Source organism: Phyllosticta capitalensis (assembly GCF_038381095.1).
Source record: "Phyllosticta capitalensis strain CBS 128856 chromosome Unknown BKA78scaffold_10, whole genome shotgun sequence".
Classification (NCBI taxonomy): Eukaryota; Fungi; Ascomycota; class Dothideomycetes; order Botryosphaeriales; family Phyllostictaceae; genus Phyllosticta; species Phyllosticta capitalensis.
In genome coordinates this window covers 805,427-825,677 of record NW_027117448.1, presented here as the reverse complement: position 1 = coordinate 825,677, position 20,251 = coordinate 805,427, and the positions used below count along the sequence as shown (strand labels likewise).

The window sequence follows — 20,251 nt, the reverse complement described above, 5'->3', positions numbered from 1 at the left end:
GACGGCCGGCTCGGTCCTCTTGCGGTTCCGGGACTCCCCCGAACTGCAAGTCTGCCGCCGCCGAGGAAGCACCCGACGGCGGCTTATCAGCCTCACCGCCCGCTGGGGTTTGGGCTTATCCTTATCGGATGCAGGGACGAGACATGGGTTCGTTTGCCATGCACCTGATGTGTACATCTGCAAATTGTCACTGACCACCAACATTGCACACTGTGGCAAATGCATGTTTTGACAAAGCACAAACAGAGACAGACGGTATGCCAGAGCTAGACACGTAGACAATTTCATCTCTCTCTCGGAAACGTGGTACAGGTGCAACAGAGCCACGCTGATAGGGTAGGGCCCCAGACATCTGCAAAGACCCTGACTCCCTGAAAATAAATCAAAAAAATGGAGTGCAGCACTGGACCAACACCGACACCGACACCACCTTCTGGCCTGCGCTTCGACCCTCCCTCGCTCACACCCTCTCCCCCGCTACGGCCCTTTTGTGTCTCCGTTGAGCCCTGTGTGCCTGGGGTTTGCGACAAAAGGGCCCTCGTTTCACTCGGCACTCAAAGCCCTTTACTTCTTCTTTCCTTGCTCTCTCGACTCTCCTTCCTTCCTTCGTCCTCATCTTGTGCGAGACACGAGAGTGCTTCATCCATCCATCCATCCATCCACTCCTTTGACCACCGCAAACCACTCATTCAGTCTGACAGCTACACCCACCCACCCACCCACCCACCACCACAAGCCCAACATGAGCCCAACCACAACGTCCACGCACCAATCCCGCTTCCTCTCGCTTCCCGGCGAGGTCAGGAACCGCATCTACGACCTGGCCCTGACCACGTCGAGTCCCGTCACCGACGCCCTCTTCCCCAACAACACCGTCTCGTTCCCCAAGAGCCCTCACCACTCGATACCGCTGCTGGGCGCCGGGCTGCTGCGAACGTGCCGTCACATCCACGCCGAGTGTCCAGTGCACATCCTGTACCAGAACAACGTCTTCCGCTTCACCTCGGCCCAACACTGCCACGCCTTCCTGACCTCGCTGCCGCCATTCCTGCGCGCCGCCGTGCGCACCCTCGAGCTCGACATTCGCGACGTCAGCCCCTGGAGCACCACGCACGTCGACTCGCTCGGCCGCACCGTCCCGCGCCTCGAGTGGCCCAGCTACTGCGCCTATCCCGCCGGCACCGCCTGGGCCAAGACCATGGGGTGCCTCGCCGAGGACGCCCCCGCCCTGAACACCGTCATCTTGAACTTTGAGGCTTGGCCCCACGTCCGGGTGACGCGCCGACACCTGTGGGACATTCTGCGCCGGTTGCTGTGTAACATTGAGGGCCTGGACCGTGTGGTTCTGACCGGTAGCTATGCGTCCGGGACGGCAATGGAGCGCCGCAAGCCGTGGGATGCCGTTTTCTACACCGGAACCGACGACGTACCCACCGACGACATTGTCGAGCGTATGTGGGGTATGGTTGCGGGGTACAAGGACCACCGCGAAGGACCCCTCGGCGAGGGCAAGCTGATTCGGTGGGAGAGGGACCAGCAACATGGCAAGATTGCTCTGGAAGTGGTTTCGTTGCGCCACCTTGCCAAGCATGGCGCTCTCCGCGACGTCGAAACTGCCCTGAAGCTCACGCCATCCGACACATGGCCCGCAAGCGGCGCTTGCACGTTTGAGGATTATCTGCAGAGAAAGGAAATGCCCTCAACTCCATGAAGAGGAACAAGATCAATCCCACCGCCTACGGATAATCGGCTGCGCCGGATCCCAGGGCCCGTGAATCTCGTTCTTGTACTTTTGCAGCCCAATCAACCACCAGCTGCAGATTCCCATGACCAAGCTGGTCAAGAAGCTGCCCAGAACCACGCCCGTGATGGCAGCCTTCCACGTGCCGCCTGAGACGGCGAGCGAGAAGCCCGCTCCGGCGCCCATCACGAGGAAGATGGTCAGGGTCAGGTGGCCACGCCAAGAGACGAAGCGCAGATGGCGGCGGAAGACGGGGAAGAGGCCAAAGACTTCGATCGAGAAGAGTAGGAACGAAAAAACGTCGGTCGTTGACTCGAGTCGCGAGGCCAGCACCGTGGCAGCCATGATGGCGGCATTTGTAGAGAGCGAGGCGGGAAATCTGCCAATCATTAGAGCTGAAATCTGCAAAAGAAATCCTACATATAGATTAGACCATAGACATAGAAGAATAGACTTACTTGGCACCAACTCCACCACCGTAATCAAAAAAGCATACATTAATACACATTAGCACACTCGTCATGGCCCAAATGGAATCACTCGTCGTCGACTTGGTTAAGGACTTGAGGATCGGGCTCAGTCCTAGCAGCGCGCAGTAAATAAGGACGGCAGACTTGATGGTCGCAACGCGCCTCTGATTCCGCGTTGACCACGACTCTAGAGGCGGATGGTGCGAAGGCGAGGCCAAAGTCGAATTGTCGACGCCTGTAGAGTGGCCGGCAGAGTTTCCCGACACAGCGGATCCATTGGATACTACCGATGCGACGCTGGCTCCACGCGAATGTCCGTTGCTGTCCCTTCCGTCGTTGTGGGAGTTTGAATTAGAATGGCGGTTCGAGTTTGAGTTCGAATTGACGTTGGAATTAGAATTGGCATTCGAGTTGGAGTTCGGCAGCAACAATCCCAGTCCCGTAGCCGCCGCAGCAGCAGCGGCTGCCGTCTGTCCCCCGGAGCTTGCAGAGCTGATGCTACTCGCGACATCTTCCTGCGGTGCGCCGTCGAGCTTTGCGGTAGCCGCTTCGGTCAAGTGATTCTTTGTAGTTGTGTCGGCATCCGCGTCCGCAGCGTGCTGCTCCTCCACTGCCGCCATGGCCTCCGCATCCTCCTCTTGTCCCACCCAAAGATCCCACAGGGCCCAGCCGAGAATGGTGCCCAGGCTCCCGCAGCTGACAATGGCAAAGGGCGTGACGCGCTCCTGGACGATACCTGTAAAGCAGCAGATGAAGATGACGACGGACATGACGTGCTGGACGATGACGGTGCTGTCGGCGACGAGGGGCCAGAATTCGTAGGGCTGCAGGCGCGGGTTGCGTTGGAGGTGGTCGAGAAACGTCTCTTCGTCGGTGTAGTTGTCGGGGTCTTTGAGCGGAGCTCTGTTAGCTATTTCTCTTTCCAATGGACATGTCGCAAGTGTTTTGGCAGCCAGTGGCCGTCGAGGTTCAGGGCGGATTGTACGTACATGCTTGCTTTACCCACAACAGCTTCTTCCACTGGCCCTTTCGTCGCCTGCTACCACTTCTCCCTCTGTCTCTTTCTCTATCCCTCTCCTTTTTCCGCCGCGCCTCCAGAATGCGTCCGGCCGCTCCACCCACCGCAGCGCCGTTCGCAGTCATGTCGCCAAGCAGAGGCACGGCCGTCGACGACGAACTATGCAGACGCGGACGCCGCGCAGTCGGAGGCGGAGAACGCGAGTGGGAGCGCGACTCGGGCTGGGAGAGATGGCCGTGGCTATCGTAGTGATGGTGCTGGTACAGAAAGGCGTCTTCTGGAGCCAGGCGCGAAGGGTCGGGACTGGGACCATGTCGACCGCCGCCGCCGCCCGCGGTGCCGATGCCGTTGGGATGTTTCATGGCGGGACCCTGCGACAAAAGGTTTGGGCTGGGGGTTGGGCCATTACTGGCGTCGGTTTGCGTGGTCGTCGTCGCAGCATCGTAGGGGGGAGGCATGGATGGTTGGAGTTGAGGGCTGTTGGAAACCTAGCTCGCAGCAGCAGCGACGGCGCTGTGACGCGCCTTGATGCTAGAGAGCGGCCCCACTGCACATCCTGGCCAATGGCGTGGGGGAGTGTTGATTCAATCCGCAAGAGCTACCATCTGCCACGACTCGACTTTTGAAATTCTTTTGAAGGCCAAAAAGTTCTCCCCTACTAACGCGCGGTCGACATAAGCTCAGCAACGCGCAATTGACAGCCCGTGGCGGCCAGAACCGCCCCCAAGCGGTGCCGTTCCGTCCCGGCGATCACCGACGCTGCTCTCGCCAACAACCAACATCATTTTCCACCTGTAAACAATCAACCAACCCAACTCCCAGGCGAACAATCTGATACAGCTTTGCAGAGCAGTTCCACAGCTCGTACACAGGTCGATAGGCGTGCCCTCGCCCCGACCAATCAGGCCCTCTCCAGCACTTCGACTTGCCACTTCCGGCGGTGAAGGTCCGTGGCGCCGCTCTTGGCAAGCCTGCACGGGCGGCGGAATGAGGGTGTGATTCGCGGGTCGAGGAGATAGCTGTATGCGGATGTTTGCTGTCAGGTACCCGCGAGAGTAGGAGGAGCGGTCGTGGTAGTGGAGGAAGAGCTGGATTGGGCGCGCTGCGAGGAGGGAGGGCAGCTGTCCAACGGCCGGTAGTAGCAAGTGACAGGCGAACCGCGAAGCAAGCAGGTAAGCGAGGCGAGACAGGCACCGTACCCCAGGTACCGCGTGGATATCTATCGCCTCTTCGGTCAGACCAGGTGACGGGCGACGGGACCAAGCTGTCCAGCGAGCCATATATCTATACCTGTGTTCCTAGAGCATTCGTGCCTTTTTCTTCCTCCTTCGCGCTTCCATCTCTTGTCCCCTTCTCTTGTACCACAATGCCTGCCCCACGCCCTCTCTCCCTTCTTTCCCTACTGCCCCTTTGCCTCCTCTCTTCCAACGTCCACGCTTGGGGCTACCTGGGCCACGAGACTGTAGCATTTATTGCCCAAAACTTTGTCTCCCAGGAAACTTCCACATGGGCCCAAGGCATCCTCGGTGACGACGGCACCAGCTATCTGGCGTCCGTGGCCACGTGGGCGGACAGCTACCGCTACACGGACGAGGGCGAGTTTACTGCCGGCTTCCATTATATAGATGCGAATGATGACCCGCCCGACACGTGCAATGTGGATCTGGAGAGGGACTGTCCCGAGGAAGGCTGCATCGTCTCAGCGATTGCCAATTACGTATGTATTTCTCTGTCAATGCTGGAATCAGTGAGCGAACGGATGCTGCCAGAATTTTGGAAAGTAAAACGGAGAGAAGAGCTTGGGCAATAGGGGATGCGGAAGCCACAAAGGATGCAAGAAAAAAGATTTGGTACTCACTGCCTACCAGACCTCGCGCGTCCAGTCTACGACCATCTCTTCCACTGAAGTCCAAAAGGCTCTGAAATGGGTCATTCACGTACGCTGCCTCTTGACCAACCCCCGAAACCTAACCCTGACCACGGCCGCAGTTCCTGGGCGACATCCACCAGCCGCTGCACGACGAAGCGCTCGAAGCGGGCGGCAACGGCATCGACGTGACGTACGACGGCGAGGCGACCAACCTGCACCACATCTGGGACAGCGATATGCCGGAGCAGCTGGTGGGCGGCTCCTCGCTGTCGGACGCGCAAACGTGGGCCGAGAACCTGACGACCGAGATCAAGAGCGGCAGCTACGCGAGCAGCGCTCCCAGCTGGCTCGACGGCATGGACGTTGACGACGTCGAGAGCAGCGCCATGGTGTGGGCCACCGAGACCAACAAGTTTGTTTGCAGCACTGTCATGCCGGGTGGTAGGGAGGCCGTCGAGACGGGCGATTTGAGCGGCGATTACTATGAGAGCAGCATCGGTGTCATTGAGGAGAGAATCGCGCGTGGTGAGTACTTCCCCCTTTTTCGTTGCCGTCGTCGATGGATGTTGTCTTCTCCTGCAACTTCAGCTTCATCGAAGTCGGTTGTCTTCCATTCCGGGCCGGCTATAGCCGTCCACCCCGGCCCCAACCGCAGCAACGTGTGCGGCTGAGGAGTCTTTCTGAGCATGACATCGTGCTTCATGAACATGTCTGTGTGTGTGTGGTTTAGAATTGTTGCTGACTGGTGGCTTGCACAGCCGGGTACCGCCTCGCGGCGTGGTTGGACCTAATCGCGACGGGCGAAACCACTCTGGGAAGTTCGAAGATTAAGAGGGACCACTCGGCTAGAAGCTTCGAGGCCTACACCTTCCCCAAGCCTGGCATGGCCCGAAGCCAGGCCGCGGTCAAGACTCGCGAAAAGAGGCACGTCATTGGATGCACCTGTTGAGGTTGTCGTGCGGGTGGAGCTTGCATCCGGAAGCCATTTGGAATCTTCCGCTTGGCCAGGCAGAAGTCGTTGAGCAGGCTTTCTTGTTTACAGCGGAGAGGAAGCTGGGCGGGGATGGGAGCGTGTGTCAAAGTGGTTGAGGAGACGGGAAAACAGAAGAGGCAGGCCCTGTATCCAATCACCTAGCTTGCAGTCAAACAGAATCCATGCAGTCAGAATGACAAAACCTGTCGTGTGCAGCTTGGTCAGTCACTTAAGGCTGCGGAAATTTCACCTTTCCTGTGCATCAGAGTCCTGTGGTTGTACTCCTACAGATTGTCCCCTGAGAGAGAAGCCCGTCCAACTGCAGTCGGCCATCAGTCATGAAGGCTGTCCGCTCAGAAGGAAGAGCGCCGGCAAGGGTCTGACAGATTCTCTTCTCAACCGGGCCGACGAAATCGAACCACCGAATAGGCAGTGAAAGACAAGGCAGCCGAGAAAAGGGATTATCTTTCATCTACCGCTGTCCTTTGTTCCCTTATCAAGCCCCTCGAGACCTCTTTGTCAATATCCTCGTCCCTACCTAACTCAAATCCATGATGAAGAGAAATCAGCAGGAGGAAGAGATGATGTACTTGCAGGGCTTAAGCACTGCATAGAATAGCATTGATGCACTTCTTATGGAAGGATAGAAGGGTCGGTGTAAGCTGTTATCACCGGGATCTCCGCACCGTATCCCCTTCGTAACTCGATTGGTTTGCCCATCGTTTTTGTGTTAAGTTTCAACATAATCAGTATCTGTGGAACAAAGACCTCTCGGGCCATTAGCATCCAATTGGTTAGATGGACCGGATGTCTGTTCGCCGACCACTTCGGTGACCCTTTTTACGAATAAGCTTCATCGGGAACTGTTGATGTCTGTGGATGCGGTCTCTGAAGGTAGCTGGGCCACTTCGTAATGCATATCCAATTGGGTAGATATAAGGAGTCACTTGAACAAACAGTAGCAAGAAGACCAGTGGTACAAGTAAATATCTGACCGTAGCAAAAACTGGTCGTCCAGTAAACAAACCAAGAAAAAAGGGGGTTGTCTCGTGAGATTGCTGGCGCAGTTAGAACTGCAGGCCGCCAGCCTGTTCACAGCCACCAAGTTGATGCCTTTCGCTTTCGCATTCAGAGGATTCAAAGCTTGTGGGTCTAACAAGGTCGATTAGACGATGCTGAGCCAGGCCACCGTGGCAGATTGTTTTTTCGTCACTACCAGACCCTGGTTGATGCTTACCCGGCAGGAGCCTCCATCTAGCGTGACGTAGATAAACATGCTCGTATTGCGCAACAACGGGGAGGCTGTGCTGACTGTCAGAGGCTTCTTTGGTCTGCCCATGGCCTGAAATGGACTGGTTGCGCGACGGTGGCTGGGCTGACTCGAAACATCTGCTGGGTAGATCTGGAATCAGACGCAGAGGAGCAGCGGGTGCATCCACTCCGCTGTGTTGCATAACTTTTGTGGTGTGAGCTCCACCCCGCTCCGCCCTAATCGTAGCGGCCAAGACTCCGCTGTACCTAAGGCCAATACCTTTGGCTGAAGTCCAAGCATTGGAAATACATTGCCTTGGGAATGCCAAACTCTCAGATTCGGTACTTGTTCAGCCCTGCGCCGGCATCAGTGGCAGCCGTGGTGAACAATTCCGCCCTCGTCGTTCAAGGAAGCCAATGATTGGACACCTAAACGCAGACGCGACCAAGCATTAGCCAAGAGAATGTTTTACGGTAAGATTCAGCCATCTAGCGGCAGTGAACAGCTTGTGATTGGGTCGAGGGCTAGTTTGAGCAGTGTTGCCGAGCCCGATTTCTCTGTATTGAAGAGTATCACCGGGCCGTGTTCCATCCGTGCCGAAGTTATGAAAGTGATATACATCTTCACCACCAGCGCGCGTGGCAGCCTAGAAACGGCACTAATCGGGAAATTTTCGTGGTGGGCTGTGTTGATGGTTGTTGCTGCTGCGGTTCAGCGGTCCACCAGCCTCTGGTTGCGCACAGGCTCCGGGTTGTCTGGGTGCCGGGGTCAGTAAAGAAAGAAGACTTTCTTCCTGATAGCATGCCGTCGTGCGGAAACATATAAAGAGAATTGAAAGTCTTCTAAGTCAGTTCCTCACCTTTTCAACGGCATCAACTGCTCCCTATTACCGCACTCAATTCCGGAAACCGAGAACCGAGCATCATGGCAAACGACTACTACAAATATGAGCCAAGCAAACCGGCTGCCGTCATTTTCGTCGTCCTTTTCGGCTTGTCATCAGCACTCCACATCGCACAGATGCTCAAGACGAGGACGTGGTACATGACGGCTTTCATTTTCGGTGCCTTGTGTAAGTAAAGCGACTTTTCTGCTGAGCGCCACGCTGACTGTTGTTCTCAAAGTCGAGGTCTTTACATACGTATTCCGAGCCATCAATACCTTCGAGGATCCCGGATATTGGTCAAAGCCGCCATACATCATTCAGGCCGTGCTCTCCCTGGTTGCGCCATCTCTGTTGGCTGCTTCGATCTACATGATACTGGGGCGGGTCATTCTCTTGACTGATGGGGAGCATCTTTCGCTTATCAGGAAGCGTTGGTTGACGAAGTTCTTCGTCATTGGCGACGTCTTTGCTTTCCTGATCCAATGCCTCGGTGAGACAGCGTTGACGTCCAAAGGAGATATATCTTGCTGACAATGACAGGTGCCGCCATGTTGGCAAGCGCTGAATCCAAGTCCAAGCAGCAGACTGGCGAAAACATCATCATCATCGGCCTGGCCGTCCAGCTTGCCTTCTTCGGATTCTTTATCATCGTGGCAGCCATATTCCACATGCGGATGAACAAGAGTCCTACGGATGCGTCGTGCAGACCCGAGATACGCTGGAGGTACTACCTCCTGGCACTCTACGCCGCTAGCTCTTTCATTCTGGTCAGGTGCCTTTTCCGCCTGATCGAGTACATCCAGGGAGAAGATGGGTACCTTTTGACCCACGAAGTGTTCCTGTACATTTTCGACGCTCTTCTCATGTTCTTCGTCTGCGCCTGGTTCAACTGGTGGCATCCCAGCGAAATCGGACTCTTGCTTCGCGGCGAAAAGGCTGCGACCAACGGATTCACACTGCTCAGACCCCAGGAGAAGACGCTTTCTGAAGCCGATACCGAGATGGGCCAGCTGCCCCTGCACGAACTCCGGAGTCACCAGAATAAGTGAGGGGCATGTCAAGAGTAATTGATGGTTTTGGGATCATTTTTCGTTGAGATTGTTGGAGAGATTGTTGGAGAGAATGCTGGAGACGCAAGGGCCATGGCGCATGAGTGAGAGTTGGAGTGATTTCTGATGTCAGTAATGCAAACGGCGTGGCGCAACGGAATAGAAGGTCTGGCGTTCAGAAATGGATTTTGCCGGCGGTTTAGCAAGTGTACTGATGAAGAAATGCTGGCACTGGTGCAGTCGGACGCGTAGTGACAAGTGACAATAGTGTTTCGGATTGAAGAATTCCGGGCATGGTGTGTGGTGTTCCGGTTGGCACAAGCGGGCCGTCGCGGGAGAACCGGCGGGTTGCGCTTTACCGAGCGAGTACGAACCTTCGATTCATATATCACACTTCTTCTCTTTCTCATCCTCCGCTGCGCACCTCTTCGAATCGCTTCTTTTTCCCTTGACCACAAATCTCCTACCTGTCCGTCGCGTCTTGTCTCTATGCATGAATACGCATCGTCTGGGGAGCATGGTGCCGTCCGGCGACGCTGAGAGGAAGGTCGCGTCGCGCCGATCTCATCGCAAGTCGCGCCTCGGATGTGCCAATTGCAAACGCCGGAGAATCAAGGTAAGCCTTTCCCTGTCGTGTCCCTCGCTTCTTTTCAAGGCGTCCATTCTTTGCTTTGATGCTTGGTCGATTTTGGACGTCGTCTCTTTGTTCTCGTGGATACACGGCGTTGGAAAGTGCAGCTGTCACGGGTATTTCGCTGCTGCCTAGATCCCTGGGCTTACCCAGCATTTTGAGACTTTTGTTGTGCCATTTGTCATTTCCACTGTCGTCTTACTAGCTTCATGTCTGATATATTCCCGTACCAGCGCTCCTTTCATTGGTTCCTACGCTCTCTCTAACTTTATGCTAGTGCGATGAGAAAAAGCCGGCCTGCACCAACTGCGTCCGCCATGCGATTCACTGCGATTTCCTCCTTCCAGCATCGCAGACATCTCGAGCTTCGGCTGGACCGTCAAACTCCGCCAGTCCAAGCGAACAATTGACTCCAACCGAACCATCTTTGGCCGATGCTGCGACCCCCATGTTGCCCGGAAGCACCCCCAGTCCGTGGATGGACACCTCTACAACCCCTAGCTCGACTCAGGGACCCTCCGGCCTAGACGTCGCCCAATTGGAGCTTTTTCACCACTACTGCACGTCGACCGCTTATACTCTGTATTCGCTTCCCGGGCTCCAGAACTTTTGGCGGGTGAATGCGCCCTCGATTGGATTCTCCCACCCGTTTGTGCTCCATGGCCTCTTGTCCATGGCAGCCAGCCATCTCTCCAGGTTTGACGACGAGCGACGGGACTATTTTCAGCGCCAAATGGAGCACCACTGGGGCATTGCTATCCGGACCGCCACATCAGTGATATCCCACGTCGACAGCGAAAACGCACCCGCCCTGTACCTGTTTGCCGTCGTCGCCAGCTTCATCGCGCTTGGTCGCGGCCCCAGACCCGGCGACTTTCTCATTTTTGGTGACAAGGGCGTGTGCGAGCACCGGGTACTGTTCCACACCATCAAGCTCCTCGTGGAGACGTCCAAGCTCGATCTCATACATGGCATCCTTGCACCCACCATCTGCCCCGGCGGCCGACGAGTTACCATGGTCCTGGAGCACGACAAGATACCAGAGGAAAGCGAACATTTAAAGGAATTGCGGCTGTTACTGCAAGAAATCGAGGTTAAGAAGGATCCCAATTGCAAACTTTACCGCCAAGTCGCTACCTCTTTATGGGTCAGCTATGCGCTAGTCTTCGACGTCGATCACGCCGAGGGGCAGCTCCCGACCCATGGTGTGTTTGTATGGCTGTTTCGTCTCCCGGACGAATTCGTCGAATGCGCGCGGCAGCGCAAGCCTGTTGCGCTTGTTATCTTCGCGCACTTCTGCGTTTTGCTGCACACGCTCGAGTCCAGCTGGTGGATGAAGGGTTGGGTCTACCACCTCATGTCGGGCATTTACAAGTCCTTGGATCGCGAGTTCAGAGTATGGGTGCAGTGGCCGATTGAGCAGATTGGATGGGTTCCACCGACCAGATGAGAAAGAATGGGCTATCTTGGATCCTAAAACTCTTTTCGAGGCCGTTGAAAGTCCGTGGAGCAACAGGCCCGCCAGGGTCCATGGCTTCTGTAGCTATGCCTTGGGACCACATTACCGGAAAGTGCGAAAACGGGCCTCCGTTAGGAGCAAGCTTCCGACGCCGACTTGCGGCATGGCTACACCGAATGGCACATACCCTCCTGGCTAAAGGCTTAGTCACTCCGAGCACAAAACCGGACGCTGTCTGCCGCGGCCGACTGAGCGCTGATCCGATTCAAGCAGAGCATTTGGAGAAAACCAGCGGTCTGTCACGTTTGGACATGTGCGCTTGTCACCGCACGGCGCTGCAGAAGTGGATGTCACAGTAAATGCCAATCTCGGACCTCGGTGCCAAAATGTGTGGCACATGAAAGAGAGCAGCACAGGAGTCATGAAAAGAAGAGTGGACTGGAAATATTGAAGATTCTCATGGCCAGCGAGAAAAGAGGAGGCCAAAGTGAGCAGAGCAGAACGAAGCAAAGCAACGCAGCGTGCAGGAGACGCGAGTCTGACCGCCCATTTGGAACTTTGTCTTGTAAACAAAGCCGTCGAAACAACACAGTCAGAAGCAAGTCATCGGGCGTCGATCCATAGGTATCGTTACTTCAGCGATGAGTGCCAAGTCTCCTCCGGTCTCGCCGCTGTCTCTCTCAACCCTGAAACCGCTGGAACCCTGGACTGAGGACGCTTTGCGTTGCTTCCACGCATGAGCAAGATGGCAGTTGTAGTGGGCATCGAATGTGATGATTGGCTGAAGAGATGGCTGTGGACTTGCGCGGGGCTACGGTGGTTTGGATGTTGGAGGAGCTTGGAGTTGAAGTTGAAGTTGCGCTAGAGTCGTGAGGGGTATCCAGAGACGAAAGCGACGTGGTTTGCGAGAATGTGAGGGTCTTTCAGGCACTTATCAGGCTTCAGGCATGTACACATTCAATTTGACTCTACCCTCTACCTCTTGATCCTTTCCGCTGGAGAGGCCTGCGGAGAGCATCCTATGGCCGTTCTGGAGTATGTATTGTACATTCCGGATCCTTTTCTCTCTAGTCCCTGTGCCCCCGACGGTCACCTTCATGGTCCTCGCTTTCTCTCGTGTCCCTTTCTCTAGTCCCTTTCTTTCAAGTCTTTGTCCCGGCTGGTTAGCACACCTTTCCCTCCCTTGACATCTTTAGAGCAAATTCTCAGCCACCCGTCCCTCCTCAACATCGTCTTGACTTCTCATAACTTTTTCCCCAATTCAAATTGACCCCGTATCATTCAGACATCGACACGTCGCCGTCCGCGTCGCCGTCTTCGCGCCTGACCTTTTTGCATTTGCGCGGCAGGCATTCCCTCGTCCCTCCCCAGCATCCGTGCTTGACCAGCATGTCGAGTAGGTCGTCTTTGTCTTGTTGGTACGCAAGATCGACAGCGCTGCGCCCCATTCGCAAAGATGTGTTCGTGCCGTTAGGGTTGAAGTTGCGGAGGAGAATTTGGAATATGTCGGTGTTTCCGGGCGGACTTCCAGTCTTGCTGGTCCTGACCACTTTGAGCTCTTCTCTGCATCCATGCTTGGGCATGAGCTTTGTCAAATCATAGGATAGTCTGGTCTTTCTACTATATACGTCCTCGCATTTCTTCGGTTTCGTTATACATCTTTAGTCTGCTGGCGGTCTTGGTGAGTGTACATGTCCCTCAATCTTTGCAAAATCCACCTGTTCCTTGCCATGTTCGCTCTTGCCCTCTCCTTCTCTGCTTCCATCGCCTTATCTGTAGTCGCTTTGTCTCGAGTTCCCTTCTCTCTAGTCCCTTTCTTTCAAGTCTTTGTTCTCGGGGTTTCAATGTCTTCAGATTTCTTCGCTTTCAATGCTCTGTCTGTCCGGTTACTTTACATGCATTGTCATCTTTGATCCCGCCTTCTTTCCAGCCTCTATCCTGTCCTGCGAACACATCTCCCCCTCCCCGCCATCTTGGATAGCAAATCCTCCAGCTTTCGACTGTCCCTCATGTCGTCTTGATTGCTGATAAGTCTTTCCGAAAAGCGATTGAACCCATATCATCCACAGTCCAAAGTCGTCTTCATGGTCGTTTACGTTTGCACCACAGACGTTTCTGCACCTTTGCTGCGCATCCGTGCTTGAATAGAAGGTGCGTAGGTGTTTGCAGTGCGTCCGTCAAAAATCAGGGTCCAACTCAACTCCACAGCCATGATCGACCAACTCATTGATGATCCAGCTGCGGTTCAATGAAACAGCAAGCGCCGTCAGTTCGCGAGCACGTTCCATGTCGCGCGCCGAACGTGTTGGCTTGAAGCCTCAGAGGAGAAGTCTGAGTATCCGAACGCAGTCACTGTCTCGTGCGGCCCTGACAGCAACGAGTAATGCATTCATCGCCTGAGCTAGCTACCGGTCCTGGTGAAAGCATACCGTTTGCTTTATATACATGGCCATCTTTAATCCTGCCTTCTCTCCAGTCTCTGTCCTGTTTCGCGAATACATCTGTCCCTCTGCAGCCATCTTGAATAGCAAACTTCCAGCTGGTCGGTTCCTCTGCACACCATCTTGGCCATTTTCCACGTCTTTCCGAAAAGCAATTGGCGTCAAATCTTCCACCGGCCGACATCATCATCACGTCCGTTTGCACTTGCGCAACGGACGATTCTTTAGCTCTACTCCGCATCCGTGCTCGAGCAGCATATCGAGCATGTCGTTCTTGCCTTGTTCGCGAGCAAGCTCAACGGCGCGGCGCCCCTTTCGCACCGAGGAGATTGTACGATTCGGGTCGAAGTCTCGGAGGAGGATCGCGAGCATGTGGGTGTTTCCGGGAGGGCTCTCTGTTTTGCTGGCCCTGACAGCTTCGGCAAGCGCATTCTTGCAGGTTCTTGTCTCCCACGGTCTGTCTTCCAGGAGTATCTCCAGGGCGTCGGGCTTGTTGTATTCAATCGCTATGAGGACAGGGTCTATCCATTGTACGACCCCTCCATCCCATGGGCAGACCTCTCTTGCTCGCTTCCATGCACCATCTTCGATCAAGGCTCGCAGTAGAACTGTTTTTCCTTTGCGAATCGTGTTTTCGATGGGCGTGTCTCCCTTGTCAAAGCAATAGTTGTGCGAGTCGTCGGGCACGGCTCCGGCTTTGATAAGTACTCTGGCCATCTCTGCTTGTTCTTTCCTTCCAGTTCCGTACGCACACATATACATCAATGCGTCGTTTGGTTCGATTTGACTGAAGCGCATGTCAGGAGACCAGAAAATCTTGGCCCATTTGATCCTGCCAAACTCAGCAATATCCCTGGCTATGTCATGGCGTCTTCTTTCTCCGTCAAGACTCTGTAATATCAGCTCGAATGCTGGGGCCGTGTCGTCGCGCATGGCAGCCTCGAGAGGGTCATAAACCTCTGACTCTCCGAAATCAAATCCCATGCTCAAAAGGTATCGAATTGCATCACACTGGCCTTTGTATGCAGACGCCCATTGAGGAGTTCCCATTGAGCAATAGATGACATTTCCCAGTCGCTCCCGTGGAGTGTGTGCGATATTCTTGGATCTGAGGGTGCGCAGCAAGGACTGATCACCTTCCCAAGCAGCAACTACCCAGCAGCTGTATTCGATTTCTCTGAGCCGCGCTTCTCCTGAATAGTAGTTGTTGTGACGTGAAAGGGTTTCACTCATGTCAAAAAAGACTCCTTTGGTAGTGCAAGAGCATGCAGCATGAAGCCACTTGTTGTGATTGTTTTGCGACCAGTCATCTTGTAGACTCTGGATTTTGTCGACAACATGACGTAAATTTGCCAACGGGGACGTGTCATTTGGCGATTCAGTTGTGATAATGGTTTTCAAGAAGGTGGCCTGGAGGGAAGAAGGCATGCCCCACTCCTCGATCCATGAAGTAGCGGCGCGGTGTTGCTTGCGAGCTTTGACAATCGCCAGGATGATTTCATCATTGAATATCCCTACAGACGTCAGATTTCCAGTAAAATCAATGTGGGGAGCCACATGACACGGCATGATCGGTGCTTACTGCTGACAGAGCGCTTTGTGAGTATTTTCGACAGCGTCTCGCCCTTGGATGGATCAATGGTCTCCTCAATTATCATCCTGAAAAGCTCAAGAGGTAGGGCTGTCAAGAGGCTTTCCCCTTCGTTGCTCACTCCATGGAGCACGTTTCCATGCACGTCTGTCATAGCATTCGACTCTTTACGGACCTTGGTAGGAGGACCCTCCTCTGCGGAGGTAGACGACATGATCGCTTCTAGAGCCATTCAAGTCGTGAGGCGACGGTCTTTGCCGGAACTTCGAAGGGAAGTGAGGTTGCGCGCCGGAGCTGGTGCGCTCCAAGTGCTCAACGAATGGATGGTCGCGATTAGATGGACAAGATTTTGCGAGCCTCGTAGCGAGGATTTCGATGTGATTGAGGAAGAGTGAAGCACCACTGCGCTTAGGATGCGGTCGGAATTGAGGGCCACAATCGGGGCAGCAAATCTGAGGTCGTCGACGAAAAAGGTGGAGCTGAAGTGAGAGATGGTGACGTTTCCAGTGGCAGCAGAGCACCGGCAGATGATGTAGCAGGCTCAGAACTCAAACGTGAAAGAGTGCTAGTCAAGGCGACGCTGGGATGCAGGTCAGCAGAAGGCCGCTCGCTTGTGTGGTTAAGGTGTGTCGGCCGATTTGGTGTGCGCACTTGAACCGGCAAAGCTCTTTTGGACGGAGGATGCAAAAACGTAGGCAGAAAACACGGTGTGAGCACTAGCAGACTAATCGGCTCAGATGATGTGTGGTGTTGGCGAGGTGCGGAAGTCGTGGCTGGGCGAGGAAGCCAGGTGTGGAGGGAACGTGGAGTCAGGTGTACGGGGTCTGTCTGCTGCCGCCTGTCAACGCGACGACAGACCTAAGGTGATCTTAGGATTTCTTTCCTCCGTCCTCTTTCTATTATAGTCTTCTCTGAACAGCACTGTCTCTTGCACATTGCGCATGAAACGAAGAGAGTAGATCTTTGAAGTTGGAGGCGTCGCTCCAGTGTTGCTGCAATTCGTGGCTTGTAAAAGGGAACCATCAAGGCACATGTGAAAAAAGGACGGCAGATCGCATCAACAGATAGAGTCTCCAGAGCACCCGCATTCATTGAAGCTTCTGAATTCAGCTGCTATGCTCAGGGGGCCAACTGTGTAACGAACATGGCTTTCTTAATGGTCTGTTGATTCTACCCCTGGATCGTCGGGGTCGGCAGCGGCAGTTGGCTCCGGGGTGGCTTCCGGGAGCCCACCAAGGTAGGAGAAATTTGACGGTCCTTCAATTGTTTCCTTGGCCTCTTTATCGACCTTCCTTCCTGTCTCCCCCATGATCAAATATTTACAATCTTCCATCCCAAGACTGACGTCCATGATCCACAAGCACGGTAATCAGCTGATTTCCCCCTTCTTCCCGTCTGCTCGGGCACGCTTGACGGCGCCCTTTCCCATTTGCGCAAAGAGTTTGGAGCTTTCCGGATTGAGATTTTCCAGCAGACGGCTCAAGCTCCAGGATTCCAACGTCTCCTGGTGGGCGAGCTTGTCTATGGGAATTGTCCGGGAGCTGGTGTTAATGGTCGCGAGAAGTTCATTATTCCTGGTCAGTCTTTCCCAAGAGTTGCACTCCAGCAAAATCTCAACTGCTGGTAGATTCCGGGTCTTGATCGCGATGCTCAGCGGATCAACAATTTGCCCAGATCCGGGATTGGCCTCGTATTTAGCTGCCCGTGGATACGCTCGGTGCTCGATTTTGGTCCGCACTAGGGATGGTGGGCCATATTTGATTGCAAGCGTCAGCGGGGTGTCGACTTGGTTGGTGCCGAACGCTTGATTGACTTTGGCACCAGCTCGGAGGAGGAGCTCAGCAAACTTGACATAGTTTGAACGTCCATTGTGATACAATATTTCAAGTGCTACAGTGGCACCTGTACTTGTGCTGTAGTGCCGATGGGGATCAAATAAGAGCTCTGCCATGCCCAAAATTACCCCTTGAAGTCTTGTCGTCGTCCAATACTCTTACTACCCCCTCCTTCTTTATACAAAACTGTTTATTCCTCTTCTAACGCAGCTAAGCATGTATACATCACAAATAACTTACAGAAAACAAGCTTTTTGAACCAGTGGCCTCCCTCCATCCTCCAATCCTTCCCCTAGTAGCCACAGCCATTATCGATCAACAAGTCGTTCATCTCCTTTCTCATATCAGCTCGGGCGTGGTTGGACGCACCTCGTCCCATTGATGCGGCTGTGGTCGAGCTCTCAGGGTTGAAGCCTTCGAGCAGAAGCTCGAGGATGCGCATGTTTTCTGGAGCGCGAGTGTTGACAGCAACCAGAAGCGCGTTGTTCCTCGTCAAATTTTGCCAAGGTGTCTTCTCCAGCATCATCTGCACTGCTTGGAGGTTCCCAGTTCTGATGGCGACCATGAGTGGGTCAGCAGTTCCGGTCGTGCCCGATTCCAGTTTGTATTTGCTGGCGCGCATGCGGGCACCATGGTCGATGAGGGTTTGGACAAGATTCGGTGGTCCATAACAAATCGTGAGTGTTAAAGGGGTTTTGGTCTCTCCTCCGCTGTAGGCATAGTTGATGTTTGCCCCTGCTTGGAGCAGGAGCTTTGCCATCTCGACTTGCTAGGAATTCCCCTCGCGAGACGAGGTTGCTAGCGCCGCGGTAGCCGTTGCAGCCGTACTGAGTTTTCTTTCTGAGTCCCACAAGTTTTGGGCCAACCTGAGTCGACCTTCCCTAAAAATAGCCTAGCTGACTTTTCCAATGTCGTATATATCATCCTCGTCCATGGTGGAGAGAGCAACACGGAACGCCTTGAAATTTCCCGTTTCCAATGTGGCTAAGCTTTCTTGTGGCTAAGCTTTCTGGAGTGTATCCCTTGAGCGCAAGCCTCCATTTGCGCAGCAGCATTTCATCTCAAACTTTCCGTCTTGAATATTCCTGCTAGCATTTATACACGTCTTGTCTTTGTCTTGTTTGTCAGCTGGGGTTCTAGGATGTTTCTTTTGGTCTCTCCAATTGATCTCCAGCTTCGTCAACGAGAGAACGAGGATAACATCTTGCTGCGCAATAGTGCCAGCCCAGGCTTTCCCTATCTTCCCGTATCCCTCTCCAATTTCCACACCCGCAATGTCTCAACATCCTCTTTCACTGCCTCGTCCCACGGGAGCTTCTTATTCTGAGTACGCCCCTTTAGTTCACTTCCGTCGCACATCACTTGGATGCCATCCTCATGGTCCATTTTGGTCTCCGCACCTGTGGTCGAGTAGCATTGTTAGCATTTGGGCCTTGCCGTCGGCTCGGGCGCGCTTTACCGCGCCCCTTCCCATTTGTGCTGAGAGTTTAGAGCCCTCTGGATGAAAATTTTCTAAGAGAAGCTCGAGTATATCGGCGTCCCCAGGGTAGCGAACTGATCCATTTGGTAGCGTCTCTGCAACTCCCGCAACCACTGCGGCGAGCAGTGCATTATGGCGAGTTAGCTTGTCCCATGGTTTTCGCTCGAGCAGAATCTCGACTGCTTCTGCGTTCCTTAGCTCAATGGCGATGCTCAAGGGATCGATTGTATGAATGGAGCCCGCTCCGAGCTCGTACTTTCCCGCTCGAATTCGCGCTCCGTTCTCGACAAGGCTACGCACCAGAGATGCTGGGCCATGTTGGATGGCCAGGGTAAGCGGGGTGTTGATGTGGACAGTGCCGGATGCCTGGTTGACCTTGGCGCCGGCCTTGATCAGAAGCCGGGCCATGTCGTTATGGTTGGATGTTCCTTCACGGCAAAGTGTTGTTAAAGCTGCTGTTGCCGTTGCTGTTGACTCTGTTTGGCGACGAAAGTTGGCATCCCAAAGGAGCTTCGCCCAGTCAAGTCGGCCGGCTTTGGCAATGTCTGAACCGAGATTGCCAATGTCGAAGTCACCCTCCTTCCTCATGCCCGAGAGCACCATCTGCAAGGCTGCGAACGAATTGGTTTCAAAGGCAGCTTTAAGGGGATTGTTGCGAGCCGAAGCCCCGAAATCGAACCCTTGCTTCTGGAGGAACATAATGGCGTTCAAGTTGTCTCTGTACGTTGCCGCCCATTGGGCAGAGCCCATATGACGTGGGCTATCCAGCCTATGGACAGGAGCAACGCCGAATGCACCGTCGTTGGCCATGGTAAGAATTTCCAAGTTATCGTCCCACGCAGCAACTGCCCAAACGCTGGTTCTGACGTTTTCGTGAAGTTTTGCTTGGCCGTCATGGCTAAGGTCAAGCAAAACATTCAACGAGGCGTTGACGTTGATTGCCTTGCTGTGCGCGACGCACTCACAGGCAGCTTTCAGCCACTTGCGTCGGTTTTTCTCTGAGAGGTCTCCCTGAGTCTGGGTTATCTGATCCACAACCTTGTTTATCAAAGCGAGAATCAGGACTGGGCTCTTGGGGTTTGCTTGAATGCTGTTTTCCAGGAGCGCGGCGCGTAGAAAAGGGGCGCCTGATCGGTCCCAGATCCGAGTAGTAGCAGGCTGGTCATGGAACTTGACAATGGCATTGACAATCTCGTCATCAAACAGCCCTGAGCCAGTTAGTCATCATGTGGGTCAATCAAAAGAGACTCGAATGGACTTGGAGAAACTTACTGCAAGTTGTGCGCTTCTTGAGCAGCCTTTGTATGGAACGAAAATCCTCAGGGTCAATGCAGAACTCCATAATCATCTTGAGTAGTTCCAATGGTAATTTCTCGAGCCGGCTCTTGCTTCCCATGCTCATAGTGCTGGAAATAGACATTTCGCCATCATTGATATAGGTTAGAAGCTTCCGCGCCTTCAGTGGAGGTGTTCTACCAGCGTGAGCCATGACAGGGCGCAAATGCTAGGAAGACTTTCAATGAGAATACTGAATAGATTTGAGGTGGAATGTCCA

General features: G+C 54.2%; 10 protein-coding genes across 10 annotated transcripts; 4 read left to right on the top strand and 6 right to left on the bottom strand.

Annotated features, from left to right (window-relative positions):
- Nucleotides 1-742: 742 nt before the first annotated feature.
- BKA78DRAFT_356013 (uncharacterized protein) lies at nucleotides 743-1,622 on the top strand (the record flags this gene model as incomplete). Its single annotated transcript, XM_066892003.1, has 2 exons — nucleotides 743-1,521; nucleotides 1,589-1,622. The coding sequence occupies 2 exons, from the start codon at nucleotides 743-745 to the stop codon at nucleotides 1,620-1,622; spliced, it is 813 nt and encodes a 270-aa protein (XP_066740472.1).
- A 101-nt stretch (nucleotides 1,623-1,723) lies between these two features.
- BKA78DRAFT_333276 (phosphatidylinositol N-acetylglucosaminyltransferase subunit C) lies at nucleotides 1,724-3,354 on the bottom strand (the record flags this gene model as incomplete). Its single annotated transcript, XM_066890068.1, has 3 exons — nucleotides 1,724-2,120; nucleotides 2,200-3,100; nucleotides 3,201-3,354. 3 exons carry the CDS (start codon nucleotides 3,352-3,354, stop codon nucleotides 1,724-1,726), a joined length of 1,452 nt encoding a protein of 483 aa, XP_066740471.1.
- Nucleotides 3,355-3,834: 480 nt separating this feature from the next.
- Nucleotides 3,835-4,896, bottom strand: BKA78DRAFT_30359 (uncharacterized protein). The gene has a single exon (XM_066887553.1). It carries the CDS (start codon nucleotides 4,507-4,509, stop codon nucleotides 3,910-3,912), a length of 600 nt encoding a protein of 199 aa, XP_066740470.1. The 5' UTR covers nucleotides 4,510-4,896; the 3' UTR covers nucleotides 3,835-3,909.
- BKA78DRAFT_323418 (S1/P1 nuclease-domain-containing protein) lies at nucleotides 4,433-6,313 on the top strand. The gene is made up of 4 exons (XM_066889204.1): nucleotides 4,433-4,946; nucleotides 5,098-5,166; nucleotides 5,219-5,624; nucleotides 5,858-6,313. Exons 1-4 carry the CDS (start codon nucleotides 4,596-4,598, stop codon nucleotides 6,046-6,048), a joined length of 1,017 nt encoding a protein of 338 aa, XP_066740469.1. The 5' UTR covers nucleotides 4,433-4,595; the 3' UTR covers nucleotides 6,049-6,313.
- Nucleotides 6,314-8,192: 1,879 nt separating this feature from the next.
- BKA78DRAFT_272306 (RTA1 like protein-domain-containing protein) lies at nucleotides 8,193-9,699 on the top strand. The gene is made up of 3 exons (XM_066885528.1): nucleotides 8,193-8,396; nucleotides 8,449-8,716; nucleotides 8,770-9,699. The coding sequence occupies exons 1-3, from the start codon at nucleotides 8,249-8,251 to the stop codon at nucleotides 9,257-9,259; spliced, it is 906 nt and encodes a 301-aa protein (XP_066740468.1). The 5' UTR covers nucleotides 8,193-8,248; the 3' UTR covers nucleotides 9,260-9,699.
- Nucleotides 9,700-9,776: 77 nt separating this feature from the next.
- BKA78DRAFT_256426 (putative C6 transcription factor) lies at nucleotides 9,777-11,340 on the top strand (the record flags this gene model as incomplete). The annotated part of the gene is made up of 3 exons (XM_066885087.1): nucleotides 9,777-9,875; nucleotides 10,168-10,282; nucleotides 10,418-11,340. The coding sequence occupies 3 exons, from the start codon at nucleotides 9,777-9,779 to the stop codon at nucleotides 11,338-11,340; spliced, it is 1,137 nt and encodes a 378-aa protein (XP_066740467.1).
- A 1,286-nt stretch (nucleotides 11,341-12,626) lies between these two features.
- On the bottom strand, nucleotides 12,627-12,932 carry BKA78DRAFT_298857 (uncharacterized protein; the record flags this gene model as incomplete). Its single annotated transcript, XM_066886979.1, has 1 exon — nucleotides 12,627-12,932. One exon carries the CDS (start codon nucleotides 12,930-12,932, stop codon nucleotides 12,627-12,629), a length of 306 nt encoding a protein of 101 aa, XP_066740466.1.
- Nucleotides 12,933-13,979: 1,047 nt separating this feature from the next.
- On the bottom strand, nucleotides 13,980-15,613 carry BKA78DRAFT_360698 (uncharacterized protein; the record flags this gene model as incomplete). The annotated part of the gene is made up of 2 exons (XM_066892422.1): nucleotides 13,980-15,304; nucleotides 15,373-15,613. The coding sequence occupies 2 exons, from the start codon at nucleotides 15,611-15,613 to the stop codon at nucleotides 13,980-13,982; spliced, it is 1,566 nt and encodes a 521-aa protein (XP_066740465.1).
- Nucleotides 15,614-16,750: 1,137 nt separating this feature from the next.
- On the bottom strand, nucleotides 16,751-17,976 carry BKA78DRAFT_356007 (ankyrin repeat-containing domain protein; the record flags this gene model as incomplete). The annotated part of the gene is made up of 2 exons (XM_066892002.1): nucleotides 16,751-17,283; nucleotides 17,586-17,976. 2 exons carry the CDS (start codon nucleotides 17,974-17,976, stop codon nucleotides 16,751-16,753), a joined length of 924 nt encoding a protein of 307 aa, XP_066740464.1.
- A 615-nt stretch (nucleotides 17,977-18,591) lies between these two features.
- BKA78DRAFT_298853 (uncharacterized protein) lies at nucleotides 18,592-20,185 on the bottom strand (the record flags this gene model as incomplete). Its single annotated transcript, XM_066886978.1, has 2 exons — nucleotides 18,592-19,904; nucleotides 19,969-20,185. 2 exons carry the CDS (start codon nucleotides 20,183-20,185, stop codon nucleotides 18,592-18,594), a joined length of 1,530 nt encoding a protein of 509 aa, XP_066740463.1.
- Between the last annotated feature and the right edge of the window lie 66 nt (nucleotides 20,186-20,251).

Bases quoted from the DNA above. Each gene is read 5' to 3' on its own strand.
- BKA78DRAFT_30359 (XM_066887553.1), bottom strand. From the start codon at position 4,509: ATGGCTCGCTGGACAGCTTGGTCCCGTCGCCCGTCACCTGGTCTGACC.
- BKA78DRAFT_323418 (XM_066889204.1), top strand. From the start codon at position 4,596: ATGCCTGCCCCACGCCCTCTCTCCCTTCTTTCCCTACTGCCCCTTTGC. The intron at 4,947-5,097 runs GTATGTATTTCT...ACTGCCTACCAG, and splicing joins TCTCAGCGATTGCCAATTAC to ACCTCGCGCGTCCAGTCTAC. The intron at 5,167-5,218 runs GTACGCTGCCTC...CCACGGCCGCAG, and splicing joins CTCTGAAATGGGTCATTCAC to TTCCTGGGCGACATCCACCA.
- BKA78DRAFT_272306 (XM_066885528.1), top strand. From the start codon at position 8,249: ATGGCAAACGACTACTACAAATATGAGCCAAGCAAACCGGCTGCCGTC. The intron at 8,397-8,448 runs GTAAGTAAAGCG...TTGTTCTCAAAG, and splicing joins TTTCATTTTCGGTGCCTTGT to TCGAGGTCTTTACATACGTA. The intron at 8,717-8,769 runs GTCCAAAGGAGA...CATGTTGGCAAG, and splicing joins CTCGGTGAGACAGCGTTGAC to CGCTGAATCCAAGTCCAAGC.